This window comes from Mesoplodon densirostris, chromosome 15, assembly GCF_025265405.1.
Source record: "Mesoplodon densirostris isolate mMesDen1 chromosome 15, mMesDen1 primary haplotype, whole genome shotgun sequence".
In the NCBI taxonomy this organism is placed as follows: domain Eukaryota; kingdom Metazoa; phylum Chordata; class Mammalia; order Artiodactyla; family Ziphiidae; genus Mesoplodon; species Mesoplodon densirostris.
In genome coordinates, this window is record NC_082675.1 from 38,455,451 (window position 1) to 38,472,827 (window position 17,377).

A 17,377-nucleotide genomic window follows, 5' to 3' on the forward strand; every position below is an offset into this window, starting at 1 on the left:
ACAAACGGAGACCGCCGGCGCCGACTGCGCATGCGGGGCGCGGACGTTCGGAAGGGGAACCGGGCCCGCGCCGCGAGCGCGCGCACTCGGACGCCTCCGCAGGGCCAGGCTGGGCCGGGCGGGGCGGAAGGCGGGGCGCCCCCGGGGCCTCGCAGGCTGCCTGGGAAGGCTGGCAGCGGGGAGGAACTGACAGGGCGCGGCGGGCGGCACCGCCCTCGCTCCGGCAAGCGCTGAGCAGCTAAGCCGGCTCGGGAAGCGGCTGTGGGTGTCCACGCCGAGGAGGACCTCTCGCTGCCTCTGGTGGCGTCCTGGCCGCTGCCCCAGCTCTGCTTCCTCTGGGCTGCAGCCATCAGGAGAATTCTAGCGAGAAAGGGTGCTTGTTATTGTTATTTTGGAGATAGTTTTTTTTGTTTTGTTTTGTTTTTTTAAGGCAAGATGCCTTTTCGCCGGCAGGGACCAGCGTTTTAGCGCCAGCGGAGTCTGGTCTTCAGTAGTGCTTCATCGTCGGCCCTCCGTGAACCCCATGTCGTTTAACCCGTCTTTGCTTCCATGGGAAAATTACGAAGCAGTGCAGTACATGACCCTCCTAAAGCGAGCGTGTGTATCAGGGGAGCTTTAAACTATTGACTCCGGAAGATATGGTCAATAGAAGTCAAGCTCAATTTAGTTTAAAAAAATAATAATAATCTCAGGAAACAAATCAATATTTTTTAAGTTATTCATACTAGCTCTCTCACACGATTAACACTCCCACTATAGTTCTCTTCTTGATGTGTAATCCTGCCATTTCGATTTCAAAACATTCAGTGAAACTTAGAATAGTGATTTTACCAGACTAAAGTAGAACATGAAAGTAATGGCCATTTCCTCCTGATTCAATTGCTTCATTGACTGTAGTGTGAGAGAGGGTGAGACGTGTTATCCAATCTGCTGATAAAGTAATGTTCGTCACTGCTTTCAGCAGGACATCTACCTTAATTCATTTCTAATCAATCTTCAGTTTTGCTCATAGGTCAAATAAAAGATTGCTAAAAATAGAAAATGTGGATGTTTTACCCCACACTGGAGAATGCTACAGATGAACCAATTGTCTTTACATAAAAAGCACTGTACAGCATCTGAACAGTCCACCAACTTTCTGTTGTGAGTCAGAGGTTAGGAAAATGTTCTATTGTTTGAAAAATGTGCATTCTGTTTTCACTGTGTTAGATACAAGAAATATTTAGATGTAAAATCCACTGTATAAATCAAGATAGGAAGTAAGTCTTCACAAAAATCGTGTCAAAGACGAGAACTAGACAAAATTCAGGTATTTCATTAAATGCTTTTGCAGTGACTTTTCCTGGCTCCAGTATTTTAAGCCAGTCATGTGAATTAAATTTATTTTTAAGCATAGGGCTTAAAATAAATCTGGCAGTTGCCCTAAAATAAATTTCCTAAACCATGCTTGTCCTTTTTTATTACCATTTTTAGGTAGTCTTAGGAATTTTGTTGTTTCTCAGAGAACTGTGAGCATTATGCTGCTTTCCACTTGGACACTTAAAAAAATGCAGGTATCTAAGACAAGAATTGAGTGGCATTTATAAATGTAAGTGGGACTGAAAGCCCATCTGGCAAAGCTACTAGAAGTATAGGTGTGGCCTATATATTTTACTGATCTACAAGGCTAATCTGATGATGGTAACCCCCCACTATCTTTTACCATAAGATAGCTGGATTCTGTATCAATGTTTTTGTTTTTTAAAAGTCCTCACCTGTAATAGAGTAGAATCATATGACATTAAAGTTCCTTTCCAACTTTAAAATTCTATTGTCTAATTGTTACTAGTCTCTTTAAAAGCATTGTGGATATTTGAAATCACCCTTAAAGTATATACTAGAATCCTAAGTACAGTTGCAAACTACTAATACCATGTATAAATATAGTAAGAATATAACATTAATTACACATACTGAGTGCTTACCATGTGTTAGGCACTATTCCATATATAATATCTCATTAAAACTTCAAAAGTACTCTGCTATAGTTATACCTACATTGTAGATGGGGAAACTGAGGTGCAGAAAGATACGTTAGTTGCTCAAGGTCATGACAGACCCACGTCGGAACAGAGGCTGTCTGACTCCAGAATCCCCACTCTTAACTGCTGAGTATGCTAACAATATCCAATCCTAATACAATAACAAGTAGTATTATTTCACAACTGTATTATTTACATCACACAGATTTAAATGATTCCATCTAAAACAGGAAATTATAAAATTTACAATGTGAGCAATATGATTACAGTCCCTAGGGAAAGATGTGAAATGATTTTAGAAAGGTGTGAATAAAAAGGATCTTGGTAGTGTTCAATAACAGTGGCTTGACTAGAGGTTCCCAAACACTGGGTCCAAGAACCAGTGGCCATCCTTGGTGGAGTTGTTCATAAAGGAAGCTGTTCTACTTTAAGACTGTCTTTCAATCTGAAATTCTCTTGACTACTTTTTTAAAAAACTAAATGTATTTTCCTTTAAGAAGCAAGAGTAATAGTAAATGGTACAATTTTTTTAATGTTTTTCACTTGGAAATTTAAAATTACAAAGTTGGCAACTTAAGCAAATATATAGATTAAATTAGTTGTATGTTAATTTTTCTGGTTTTTAGAATTCAAACATCTGGAAGTGTTTAATTTATATGAGATTCATGCTAGGACCTAATGAAGAGACTGTGGTGCTGAAAGAATTTGAATGAGGCATATTTGGGAGAGATCATGGAAAAAGTAGAAAGATTTGTGTGTAGACTTGTGTATAGTGAAAGACAAGTTGAGCATTCCTTTGCTTTTGGTTATTTCGTAGGAAATTGATTCTGCTTAATGTTAATGGAATTTCTTTCATAAACATTGATGTAGTAGCTAGCCTCAAAGGATGGTCCCCAAAGAACCCTGTCTTCCAGTATTCATGCCCTCCTGGAGTACCCTCCCACACTGAATCTGGTCTGGGGCCTTATGACCTGCTTTAACCAATAAAATGCAGCAAAAATGGCACTGTGCCAGTAACAAGCCTAAACTTTGTGAGTTTGCCTGGCAACTAAGCATTTAGTGCTCTGGGAAGCCCAACTAAACTGAGATCACCATGGTGTGAGGAAACCCAAGCTAACTAAACACAAGAATAAATCAGATGGAGGATGACTGAGGAATCCAGCAAACCTTGAGAACAGAGACTCCAGACTTATGACCCACATCAAGCCATTCCAGCAGTCCCCAGCCATTTGAAACGCCCCAGATGACACCACAGGGAACAGAGACAAGCTAATCCCTCCAAGCACTGCCCACACATCAGAATCATGAACATATAATAAAATGGTTTTTAGTTTGAGCTTCTAAATTTTGGGGTAGTTTCTCAACATTAAATAACCAAAATGGTTGGATTTCAGGGAAAAAAAATATTCATAGTTAAATGTGTATACAGACATCTATTGAGAGTACCTTTTATACTTGTTTTATATCACCACTATACAAGGAAGTGGTCCACAATGAAGTGTTGTAAAGGAATAACAAATTAACTCATGTTTATTGTCTTTACTTCAACAAAAGAAATGTAAAACCTTTTTGATCAAATTAAAGAATGCTTCCAGATTTTAAAAAATATTATAAAGTTACCATATTCCCATATAAACACATTTTCACATATATTTTTATATTTTCTCAATACATAGTCACATCTATTCTGTCTTAAAAATGTACCAAAAATTCAGGTACACGCTGTAAGTTACATATCAATTGTAATTTGGTGCCATAAATTGCATGTAATTTCAAAAATGCATACCACAACATATATACACTACCAAATTTAAAATAGATAACTAGTGGAAAGCAGCCACATAGCACAGGGAGCTCAGCTCGGTGCTTTGTGACCACTTAGAGGGGTAAGATAGGGAGGGTGGGAGGGAGACACAAGAGGGAGGAGATATGGGGATATATGTATATGTATAGCTGAGTCACTTTGTTATAAAGCAGAAACTAACACACCACTGTAAAGCAATTATACTCCAATAAAGATGTTAAAGAAATTTTTTAAAAATGCATACCACAAATGTGTTAAGAAGGTTATGTGGCTAAGTTCCTACAGAAACTGTAGTTAACATTTCCAAGAAAGTATGATACTTGTTATATTTCATATAACTTTCCAAAAGGGCATTACTTTATTTATTTATTTTTTTAGTGTGGAACAACTTCACTTGATTCTGAACAACTTTAGTAAACAAAAAGTTGTGAAAATTTAGGTTCAGTTCTGTTTTAAGAGGTTGGTTTTATATGATGAATATTTACCCTCAAAGTAGTTTATATGTACATATTTTTCTAGATTTGTGAAGTGAATCAGGAAGAATATGTTCCATTACTTAGGAGTGCTCTTGAGATGAGCCAAGCTTTCTTCTTCTTTCCACAGGATATTCAGGCTTGGGAGTCAATGTAGTTTGACATGTTTACATCTACTACAGCCTAGGTGGTGCCTAGGCAGTTGGGGATGTGGCATCTATCAAGATTACCGCAAGGAAAAGTGTAAGACCAGCCATGAGCACAGGGTGCCCTTAAGGGCTTCTCCTGACTCACCCTGGAATGCCTTCCTCTAACATCTGTTTTTTATTTCTTAGAAGCTGCTATTCCATTCAACTGCAAAAATACTTGCATTGACCCTAGAAACAGAATGGAAAAATAGAAGGAAACAGATTTCTGTAAAACAGTTACTTCCCTGCTCTATGTTATTGCCATCTTGGGGACCCTTCTGTTCCCACACTCACAAGCCCAAGCATGTAAATATCTGATGTTACAATTCATTCCAAGGGTGGAGACTGTTAGGTTTGTGGAACCCCTGAGATGGTGCATGCATGACCATAGTAAGAGAGGAAAGCCCAGATCAAGGAGATAATAACAGATGTACATAGTTGGTCACATACTCTTTTTCAGTTTTTGCAAAAGCCTCCTGTCCAAATTTCCCCCTCCCACCCAGCAGCTCCCCACTGAGTCCCAATTGTGTGTTTTCTAGCCCATTGTTTTTTAGGTACTTACATCTTCCTCTTTAGGGCTGTTACATTGGTGAATTGCCTTTTTTGGCAGTAACAGACTCTCGCTCAATATCTAATTCCCTTTTTTTTTTTCCATAACGACTTTTATCACTCATCTCAGTCTCAACTTTAAGACTTCCATGCCGGGATATGGGGATATATGTATACATATAGCTGATTCACTTTGTTATACAGCAGAAACTAACACAGCACTGTAAAGCAATTATACTCCAATAAAGACATTTAAAAAAAGAAAAAAGACTTCCATGCCAAACACGTGGAAACAGAAAAATGTGTATCTGATGTTTCACCATTTCCCCCCTCTTTCATCATTCAAAGACCTCCTGAAATATAACATCTTCCCTAAAATCCCTGTAACTTGAAGAGAGGCACTGATTCCTCATGTTCACCCATCAGCATGTAAATATCACCCATATACACTCTATATATTCTTTCTTAATAACCAAGACCCTTTATAAACCTTACCCCTTTTTATTTGCAGACAGTGTTAGTGCTCTGCTAGTTGAATTTATACATATGCTCTTGTTTATGTGTTCTTGTCATTGCTGCTTCATGCATTCCCTAAGGCATAGTCTAGGACTTTTAAAGCAATAATCATGTTTTTCTTCCATTATAAAAATAGTACACGCTTATTTTTAAGATTTTGGGAAATATGGAAAAGTAAGAACAAAATTCACCCATATTCCCACCACTCAATTACAATCACTATTGACAGTTTTGTAGGTTTTCTTTTAATCATTATTTGTCCCCTGCAAAGGTTTGTTTGTTTTGTATGCTGTATGTGCAATTCTTATATACTGTTTTTTTTTCAGCTTACATAATGGTTTGTATAAGCATAATTACCTTAAGCATAACTTTTAATACCTGCATAATATTCCATTCCAGAAATTTACCATAGTTTCTTTAACCATTACTATAAATAATGCTACTATAAACATCCTTCTGCATAAAGTTTTTTCTTTTTTTTCTTTTTCCTTGATTTTTTTCTCTTTTTAAAAATTTTTTATTTTATATTGGAGTATAGTTGATAAATGTTTTTTGGATTTTTTTCCCTTTAAAATTTTTTTAAATTTTATATTATAAAGTTTTTTCTTAATTGAGAATTATTTCCTTAGAAATGCTTCTCAGGGACTTCCCTAGTGGCACAGTGGTTAAGAATCTGCCTGCCATTGCCTGGGATATGGGTTCGACCCCTGGTCTGGGAAGATCCCACATGCCGTGGAGCAACTAAGCCAGTGCACCACAACTACTGAGCCTGAGCTCTAGAGCCCATGAGCCACAACTAATGAGCCTGCGTGCCACAACTACTGAAGCCCGCGCACCTAGAGCCCATGCTCTGCAACAAGAGAAGCCACTGCAATGAGAAGCCCGCACACCGCAATGAAGAGTAGTAGCCCCTGCTCGCTGCAACTAGAGAAAGCCCACCCGCAGCAATGAAGTCCTAACACAGCCAAAACAAAACAAAAAAAGAAATGGTTCTTAGAAATGGGCCAAAGCATTTTAAACACTTTTGATAATTTTGCCAAATTGTTTTTCAAATAGCAATGCAAGTTTACACTCCAGCTATTTATGTTTATGTCCCTTTTTTTTTTTGCGGTACGCGGGCCTCTCACTGTTGTGGCCTCTCCCTTTGCGGACCACAGGCTCCGGACGCGCAGGCTCAGCGGCCATGGCTCACAGGCCTAGCCGCTCCGCGGCATGTGGGATCTTCCCGGACCGGGGCACGAACCCGTGTCCCCCGCATCGGCAGGTGGACTCTCAACCACTGCGCCACCAGGGAAGCCCTATGTCCCTTTTTATCATCCTCTCCCTGGCACTGGATGTGTCGTTATTAACATCTTAGCTCATTGTTGTATTAATTTGCATATCTTTGATTACTACAAGGTTGAATACTTTGCCATGTGCTGTTAATTAGTTGTTTTTCTTTTTCTATGAATTAATTTATGATTTGTGCCTATTCATCAATGGGGCCTTAGGATTTTTCTTACTGATTTTTATGAGCATAAATATGAATATATATGTATGTATGTGTATATATGTAGGTATGCATATATGTCTTAAGGATACTAACTTTTATTTTAGAATTGAAAAATTTTACCAATTTATTGTTTATTTAAACATTTTGAGTGTATTTTGTCAATTAAAATATATACTTAAAAAATTTCTGTCAAAGGTTTCCCTGGTGGCGCAGTGGTTGAGAGTCCGCCTGCCGATGCAGGGGACATGGGTTCGTGCCCCGGTCCGGGAAGATGCCACATGCTGCGGAGCGGCTAGGCCTGTGAGCCATGGCCGCTGAGCCTGCGCGTCCGGAGCCTGTGCTCCGCAACGGGAGAGGCCACAACAGTGAGAGGCCCGCGTACCGCAAAAAAAAAAAAAAATTCTGTCAAATCCATGATATTTTAAAGGAATTTATTTTATTATTTTTAATTTAGAAAGTCCTCCCACCTTCCAAAAGTTTGATATATATTTCTATTTTCTTTTGTCTCTTTTCCCCACCCTCACCATGGCTTGCTTTCTGTATATATATTTTTAATTCCAACTAAAATGCATTTTGATATATTGAATAAGGTGAGAATCTAATTGTATTTTTTCAAATCGCTGAACAATTCTGTCAACATCGTTTATTAAATTAACTTGTCTTTCCTTATTATGTTACTCTCACTATCATACATTAATTATAATATCTAACTATACTTATTCCCAAACTATTGCATTTCATTGTGGATATATTAAGTCTACCAGCATAATAATATAACTATAGTTAATGTGGTGTGTTTTAATAGCCCAGAAAAGCTATTCCTCCTTTGCTACTTTTCTTTTAAAATAATTTCCTAAGCTATTTTAACCAGTTATTCTTACATATGAGTTTCAGAATAACTTTTCAAGTGCCTCCTCACTCTATACTCCATTCAATTATTATTTTAACTGAAAATATTTTAAATTTATAACAACTTAGAAAGAATACTTTGATATTCCATCTTCCAGTTCAAAAATCAGTAACTTTTATTTATTAAAAAAAAATTTTTATGTTTCTTGACAATGTTTTATAGATTTTATCACCTAAGCAACACATATTTCTCACTGGGATTATTTCTGGGTATTCTAAAATGTTGGTTGCTGTCCTGAACAGGACCTTTTTCTGATTATTTCATGATTATTGATATAAAGGAGCATTATTGAATTTGATATATTTAGTGTCTTTTACCAAGCCATTTTGCTGAACTGCTATTGGGTCTATAAAATTTTCTTAATTGTTTTGAAACTCTTAAATATATATTGATAACTACCAAATTTCAGTGAGTGTATGACATAACCAATTGTAAGATACATAATTATTTTACATGCTACCAAAAGGAGGGACATTGATAAACTGTGACAAACCACTAATTCTGAGATGTATCTCAATTTTGGAGAGATTAAAATGTGAAAAAGAGCAAATCATAGATTTGATAAAATATCATAGATTTCTAAATAATGATGATTGGGTTTCTTTCTCACCAGTAATCATATCTCACATCTATTTCAGGTCTCATTGTCTTGGCCACAGCAATAGAGGTAGATGACAGGTATCATTGTCCTTCACCAGTTTTCCACAGAGATAATTCATCTATAAGCATGATGTTAATTTTGATTAAAATAAATATTCTTTATCATTTTAGGACAGTATCTTTCCATTCACCAATTCACATAAGTCAAATACTAATTTTATATCTTCTACGATGTGCTTTTATTTACTTATCATTTTTCTTAAATTGTGTCACTTTTAAAATGTAACTTTAAAAGTAAATTAATTTAAGCTTAAGAAGGAAACCTTGCATCATTATAGAATATGGAAAACCAAAAACAAACAACCAAAAAAACAACCAAAAAGAAGATGGAGAAACAGAATCACTTCCCATAAATGGAAGGTAACCATAAAATTAAAAAAACACACACACACACACACAAAACAGGGCTTTCCTGGTGGCACAGTGGTTGGGAGTCCGCCTGCCGATGCTGGGGACACGGGTTCGTGCCCCAGTATGGGAGGATCCCGCGTGCCGCGGAGCGGTTGGGCCCGTGAGCCATGGCCGCTGGGCCTGTGCGTCCGGAGCCTGTGCTCTGCAACGGGAGAGGCCACAGCAGTGAGAGGCCCGCGTACCGCAAAAAAACAAACAAACAAAAAAACACTATAGGGGGCTTCCCTGGTGGCGCAGTGGTTGAGAGTCCGCCTGCTGATGCAGGGGACACGGGTTCGTGCCCCGGTCCGGAAGGATCCCACATGCCACGGAGTGGCTGGGCCCGTGAGCCATGGCCGCTGAGCCTGCGCGTCCAGAGCCTGTGCTCCGCAACGGAAGGGCCACAACAGTGAGAAGCCCGCGTACCGCAAAAAAAAAACCCACAAAAACCTATAATCTTTTCTTTCAAGTTTTACAATATTATCTTCAGGTTTGTAACTAAATTATAACTAACATTTAGATTTACTTCTGTATTTTTAACTTCCATATTTGCTTCCAGTCCTTGTAGAGAATTTGTTTTCTTGCACTTTAATTTTTACTCATTTTTGAGTGGTCTAAAGTAAAACCTTAAATTATTTTATTTTTTTCTTCCAGTTCTATTGACATGAAGTTGACATATAGCACTGTATAAGTTTATCTGTATAACTACAGATAATCATTAGATTTATGTACATCATGAAATGATGACCACAATAAGTTAGGAGAACACATGTCATCTCATATAGATACAAAGTTAAAGACACACACAAAAATTTTTTTTTCTTGTGAACTCTTAGGATTTACTCTCTTAACAACTTTGTTTTTTGATGTGGACCATTTTTAAAGTCTTTATTGAATTTGTTACAATATTACATCTGTTTTATGTTTTGGTTTTTTAGCCAGGAGGCAGGTGGGATCTTAATTCCCCGACCAGGGATTGAACCTGCACCTCCACATTGGAAGGCGAAGTTTTAACCACTGGGCCACCAGGGAAGTCCCAAATATTTATTTATTTATTTATTTGGCTGTGCCAGGTCTTAGTTGCCACACTTGGGATCTTTGCTGCCGCGTGTGGGATCTTTTTTTTAGTTGCAGCTTGCAAACTCTTAGTTGCGGCATGTGGGATCTAGTTCCCTGACCAGGAATCTAACCCAGGGCCCCTGCATTAGGAGTGCAGAGTCTTAGCCACCGGACTACCAGGGAAATCCCAACAACTTTCAAATATAACATACAGCAGTGTTAATTATATTTATAATGTTGCACATTACATCCCTAGTACTTATTCTTATAACTGGAAATGTGAACCTTTTGAATGACTTCATCCAGTTCCCACCTGCCTCACCCCCTGCCTCTGGTAACAACAAATCTGATCTCTTTTTCTATGAGTTAGTTGGTTGGTTGGTTGATTTTTGAAGTATGATTGACCTACAACACTGTTAGTTTCCGTTACAGAACATAGTGATTCAATATTTCTATTCATTTCAAACTGATCACCATGATAAATCTAGTTATAATATGACACCATATAAAGATATTACATAGTTATTGACTATATTCCCCTCACTGTCTGTTTCATACTCGTGACACGTTTAAAACTTTAAATAATTTTAAAATGAAGAATATTTCGGTGAGATCTAGCACATCTTTAAGCGTGTCTGTTGTCTTCACACATCAATGACAACATGGATAGATACAGTTTTTTGGTTCGTAAATCTTTGCCCTAAAATGCTTTAAGTGTACTCCACTATCTTTTTTTAGACTTAGTGCTGCTGAAGAAAAGTAAAAGACCAACCTGTGTTTTGCTACTTTATAGTCAATATTTTCTTGCTTAACTCTTGCAGGATTCTTTGTGTATTTCTGAAATTCAAAAACTTCACTGGGATAATCCCAGGGGTGGATCTCTTATCATAAATTTTTTCTGGAAGAGGGAACTTCTGAAAAGACTAAGGTCTTCCTTCACCTCACTGAAATTTTCTTATATATTAGTTTATTGCATATGCTTCATTTATCTCATCTTCTTTTGGAACATCTATTATCAATACCTAGGATCTTTGTCTTCCTTATCTCTATTTCTCTTTGTTCTTTTCTTCTACATTCTGGGAAAGCTTCTCAAGTTCGTCTTCTGAAACACTGATTTGATTTGCTGCCCTGAAGAGTCGGCTATATATGACCTCCAGAATGGATTTTATTTGAGTTACTGCATTTTAAAATCTTGGTTTCCTTAAAGACTTTTCTACCCTGTTTTCTTTTCACCTTAGTCTGTTTTAATTTCAATTTAGACTGCTCTTTCTTTTTTAATACCCTATTCATATTTCATAGGCACGGGTTTTTTTTTTAAAAAACATAGAACTTAGATCTAGTAAAATGCACAAATCTTAAGTGTACAAGTCAGTGGAGTTTTATATATGTATACAACTGTGTGAACACCACCAAATCTATTATAGAACACTTTTAACACTCCCAAATAGTTCCTCATTTCCCCTCCCTATAAACACCTCAGCAAGGTTAATCTATATTCTGATTCCTATCACCATAGATTAGTTCTTCATGTTTTAGAATTTCATAGAAATGAAACAATATACTATATAGTTCCTTGTGTGACTGACTTGTTCTTTTTATAGATTTGGGAGCTTTTTTTTTTTTTTTTTTTTTTTTGCAGTACACGGGCCTCTCACTGTTGAGGCCTCTCCTGTTGCAGAGCACAGGCTCCAGACGTGCAGGCTCAACGGCCATGGCTAATGGGCCCAGCCGCTCTGCGACTTGTAGGATCTTCCCAGACCGGGGCACGAACCCATGTCCCCTGCATCGGCAGGCGGACTCTCAACCACTGCACCACCAGGGAAGCCCTTGGGAGCATTTTTTAATTGTAGTAAACATATATATATAACTTAAAATTTACCACTTTAACCATTTTTAAGTGTACAGAAAAGTGGTATTAAATATACTCACATTGTTGTACAACCATCACCACCAACCATCTCCAGAACTTCCCAGCTTCCCAAACTGAAATCCTGTACCCACTAAACACCAGCTTCCCATATCCCCTTCCCCCAGCCCCTGGCAACAACTATTCTACTTTTCATCTCTATGAATTTGGTACTATTCATAGTACTCTATGAATGAGGTACTATTTCAGGTACCTCAAGTAAGTGGAATCATAGAATATCTATCTTTTTGTGTCTAGCTTATTTCACTTAGCATAACATCTTCAAGTTCATCCATCATGTAGCACGTGTAAGAATTTCCTTCCTTCTTAAGGCTAAATAGTATTCCATTGTACGCAAATACTTTTTGTTCATTTATTCATCCATTGATGGACATGTAGATTTTTAAAAAACGGTCTTCCTAAAATTTCTTCCTGTTCCTGCAGTAAATCAGTATTCGATTAAGACTATTAAAAAAGTTCTTAAGAGAATATTTTCCTTGTCTTATACTGCAGAAATTTATTCCATAGTTCTCATTCCCCACTTCCCCACCCCCATTTTCTCAACTTTGAATTGGGAGAAAAATATCTAGGCCCAGAATTTGAAAACAGATTAGATGCAGTGTTGTTATTTTGTTTCCTTATCATATAGCTTAGGTATTGATGGATTCTGCTTCTCTAATATTCTGTGATTTGATATGCACAGGCCTTATTCTAGTTTTTTTTCCTGCTTAGCAAGCATTCTTTTGTGTAGTTCTTTTGAAATGAAGTAGAATCACTTCTCCATACTCTATTAGAAAGAGGATGTTTAACCTAGAGAATTTAACTGTATTTACTCTTCCTTAAGGACAACTTTACCCCTCCCCACAGCTTTTACTGTTTTTAGGGTTCCTCTACCTCTACCTGAAATTATTCTTTTTTCCATAATTGGTCAATTAAATTTGGGGGTTTTTCCTAATTTTTTTTCCTCCAGCATTATTGAGATATAGTTGACATACAGCACTCTATAAGACTGAGGTATTACATCACCTGAAATTCTTTACCTTTGTGAAGAATACCTATCCCAAGGTCTCCACTCCCTTTATCCTAAGGCTTATTGTGTACTGGGAATTGTAGAAACTGAATTGGTTAAGAGGCGCTGTTAATGACAGGAAGGGGCACCCTGACCATTCAGACATCTGTTTCCACACAATGAAGGCCATGGCTACCTAGATTTCTCATTAGTGAAGCTCTGTGTTCCCAAACAATGGGCAGTCAGTGAAGGGAATCTAGGGGAGCCATGAGACAGAGTCCCTTCTACCTAATTTACAGCTTTCCAGATTCAAAGGATGCTGTATGGGGAATTTCCTGTCGGTCCAGTGGTTAGGACTTCACGTTTTCACTGCTGAGGACACGGGTTTGATCCTTTGTCAGGAAACTAAGATGCCGTAAGTGCGCGGGGTGGCCAAACCAAAAAAAAATTGCTGTATGCCTCATATATCAATTCTGTTTCTTAGTTTGGCACTAGTGAAAATTTAGTAATAGAAATACTTTCAGCATTCTCCTTTATGATTGACTTTTATCCTTTATTTCGAGAGTGATTGTGAATTTTCATCTTTTTGTATTACTTTGTGAATATTTAATGGAAGGCTGGGAGATGAACAATTAAATGCTGTTGTTACTCAGCCATCCCTAAAGTGTGGGTCCAAGGTTGTTTAACTTACTTTATATAATCCCCATGTTATAAGACACCCAAGGAACAGTCTCTTTCCCACTAGCTTGATACCTTAAATGTAAGTATTAAAGTAATGTCTTTGTGTTAAGTACTTGCCATTCTCAGGAGCCTCATAAAAAGCAAATATTCTCCAAAGGGGTGAAACAGGTCAGTATCACCTTGGTTTGATAGCTTTAAGTCATCAAGCAACACTGGTTTACTCTGGCAATGAGGGAGTAAGGCACACAAACTGGTAACAGCCCATGTTGCGTTTTCCAGTATTCAGACAAGCACTTTAAATCAGAAGAGCAGAAACACTTTTACTGCTTTGAACTTCCCATAGTACCCCAGGCAATCCCAGAAAAGGCCTCAGTACTTCATATCTAGAATATCTCAGCTGTTTTACAAGCATTGATGAGAAGAATTGGAAAGCATCATCACAGACAGCTACTGCTGATCAACCCAGGCTCTTTACTGTAAACTAGTGGCTTCCTATTTTTGTTTTTATTTTTTTTTTACCAATGCAAATACTAGCTGTTATGACATCTTACAACACTGTCCAATAAGAACAACAGATAAAAGTGGGCTGCTGCAATTGAAGCAGGGAGGAGTACCAGGGCATCCACCCTCTCCCCACTACTTTTGGTGGGGAAAGGGCTCCATGGAATGCCTACAGCTCTGAATAACATAATTTCTAAATCACTATCCTAGACATCACTAAAGGGTGTTTGTCCAAACTACCCACAAAAGAAGAGTATGAGAAAGGGCATCAAGACATCTCGGCATAACTAGAATGCCTGAGTTCTGACTTCGTGTGTTATTTTAAGAATACACTTGATTGGTGTTGTCTATACTTAGCACTCTTACCCCCTTCTATTCTAGGCAACTACTGAGGGAGTTCCATTGGACCATGTGATCACCAAGACCTTACTCTTCCTTATATTCATTTTACATATCTTTACAAACATCCTTAAAAACTTTTTTCTTACATCTAATATCAGAATGTGACTTCCACTTCCGACCAAGTTAGAGTACATCCACTATGGCGCATCTCTCCTGCTGATTACAGTGAAAACTATGGACAAAATACACAAAAATCGGGCTTCCCTAGTGGCGCAGTGGTTGAGAATCTGCCTGCCAATGCAGGGGACACGGGTTCGAGCTCTGGTCTGGGAAGGTCCCACATGCCGCGGAGCAACTAGGCCCGTGAGCCACAATTACTGAGCCTGCGCGTCTGGAGCCTGTGCTCCGCAACAAGAGAGGCCGCGATAGTGAGAGGCCCGCGCACCACGAAGAAGAGTGGCGCCCACTTGCCGCAACTAGAGAAAGCCCTCGCACAGAAACGAAGACCCAACACAGCCATAAATAAATAAATAAATAAAATTTTAAAAAATAACACAAAAATCTAAGGACTCTCAAAAGTAAATGAAATCAGGTGGATTGTGGACTGGAGTCAAAACTTGAAGGAGCAATTCATTTGAGAATGAGTTTTCTATTTTTTCCCCTCTTTTCTCCTGTGGCTTTGCCCCAAGTGCAGGACTGTTTGCCAGCAGTAATACAAGGACTCTAAAACTCTAAAAGAAACCTTGCCTTTTTGCACAGAAGAACTGGGAAAGAGGGCCTCTGTGGGGCAGAGAGTGTAGGAGGAATCTTGGCAAGAAGTGAGTTGGAGAAGAGGATATCTCAAAATTGTGTAAGAAACTAGACAGGTCCCTAACTTACCCTTGAGCTGCATATGCATGGGACAGACCCAAAGCAGCCTAGCAAAACTTTGAGAATTGAATTACTATTTAAACCACAAACCAGGTCTCAGACTAACCTCTTAGAGATGTATGTGGTTGAAGAGACCCAAAGCAGCATCAGCAAGGTTAGGAAACTGAACTGAGATTGGAACCACTGTCCACAGAAAGGGATTTTTTGGTTGCTGTTCTAACAATCCATTTATTATTTATGTATTCCTCCATAGAAACACCCCCCGCACCGAAGAGGTTATTTGGAGCGAGTCACAACCTGGGGCCTGGAGTCTGAAATCTGAGGTACCCTCCTCCCTCATTTTGTGGCTTAGGTGGGGGAATAGACCAGACAGAACTGGCGTCTCTTTTTTATATTGCATAAAGGAAGGGGACCTAGGCACACTCTGGAGAGGTGATTGGCAGGCTGGAAGATAAATTCTCTGAATAGCAGCACTTTTACTTCAATACAGGGCTGGGAGTTGGCTGGGAGTGCTGTAGGGACGGGGGGAGGAGTTAATTCGATGGAGGAGTTATTTGCAGGTTACAGAGAGAAATGAAGGGAGTACACTGACACAGGGCCAGGGTATCAGCAGGGTCAGTAGGTGCTGCTGTATGTCTTTATTATCTCAAGAGGAAAGTGACAGAGGCATCATAGCCAAAGAGGCCTGTAGCAATTAGGCCCAGTGCCCCTGCAATGATCCCAGAGCGGTTTCCTCTCTCAAGAAGGACAACAGTGGATGTGATCAGGTAGAGGATGGCCGCTATGAGGGCTTGGAAGAAATCACTCCAAGGCCAGTGAATGAATTGTATCTTGGTGTGCAGGTCACACATGTAGATGACAAAGAAGATAGAAGCAAAGATCAATTCAATCACAGACAGAGAGGAATATCCTGCTGTTGAAGCACTGAAGAGGGCCAGAATCACCAGGCACAATATAATCTCAGCAAACAGGAGACTTCCCTTTAGGGTGCACAAGAAGTTGGTGCAGGTGGTCCAGCAGTGGGGGGCAGATGTGTGCTGGGAATCTGCCATGGTGGGGCTGGAGTCCCTGGGGGCAGGGAGGATCTGCTTGCAGGTTCGAGGCTGGTGCACACCCAGCTGTCTTTCCGGATCAAAGTGATTTTAAAAATTTGTAGGTTGAAGCTAACTGCTTCTATCCCCTGCTAAAACAGTAATAATGATAATAATGATAATAATAATGAATAACATCCTTTAGAGAATTTTAACAGGATCCGTATCTACACAATTTAATATTCAAAAAGTCCAGCATATAATCCAAAATTACTTGATAAGCAAAGGGCCAGGAAAATGTGACCAATTCTCAAAGGAAAAGAAAAATCAACAGATGCCAACCCCAAGGTGACACATATGCTGAAATTATAAGAGAAAGACTTTAAAGCAGATACTATAATAAGCTCCAAGAAGCAAAGGGAAACACACATGAAATAAAATGAATGGAAAGATAGGAGGTCTTAGCAAAGAAAATAAATTATAAAAAATGAACAAAATAGTATGAAAATATACATTCTCTGAAATTTAAAATTTACTAATGAACTCAATAGCAGAATGAAGATGACATGGGGAAGAGTCAGTGAACTTGAAGACAGATTAACAGAAATTCTCCAATCTGAAAAGCAAAGAGAAAAAAGATTAGAAAAACTGAATAGAACTTGAAGGAGCCATGGGACTATATCAGAAGTCTAACGTTTGTAACAATTGAGTCCTATAAAGAAAATTGGTGCAGAAAAATATATTTGAGGAAGCAATGGCTGAAAACTTCCCAAAATTGGTGAAAGACATTAACTTGCAGATTCAAGAAATTCACAGAACATAAAACAGAATAGACTCAAAGAAAACCACACCCAGACACATTGTAATCAAACTACTGAAAACTAAATGTAAAGAAAAAATCTTAAAAGCAGCTAAGGAAAAATGACACAACATATATAGGAGAACAAAGATGTTAATAATGATGGACTTCTCCAG

The 17,377-nt window shown here is 38.5% G+C and overlaps 1 protein-coding gene across 1 annotated transcript; it reads right to left on the minus strand.

The window, feature by feature from the left end:
• Positions 1-16,012: 16,012 nt before the first annotated feature.
• Positions 16,013-16,423, minus strand: LOC132503229 (proteolipid protein 2-like). Its single transcript, XM_060119644.1, has one exon. The coding sequence runs from the start codon at positions 16,421-16,423 to the stop codon at positions 16,013-16,015; it is 411 nt and encodes a 136-aa protein (XP_059975627.1).
• Between the last annotated feature and the right edge of the window lie 954 nt (positions 16,424-17,377).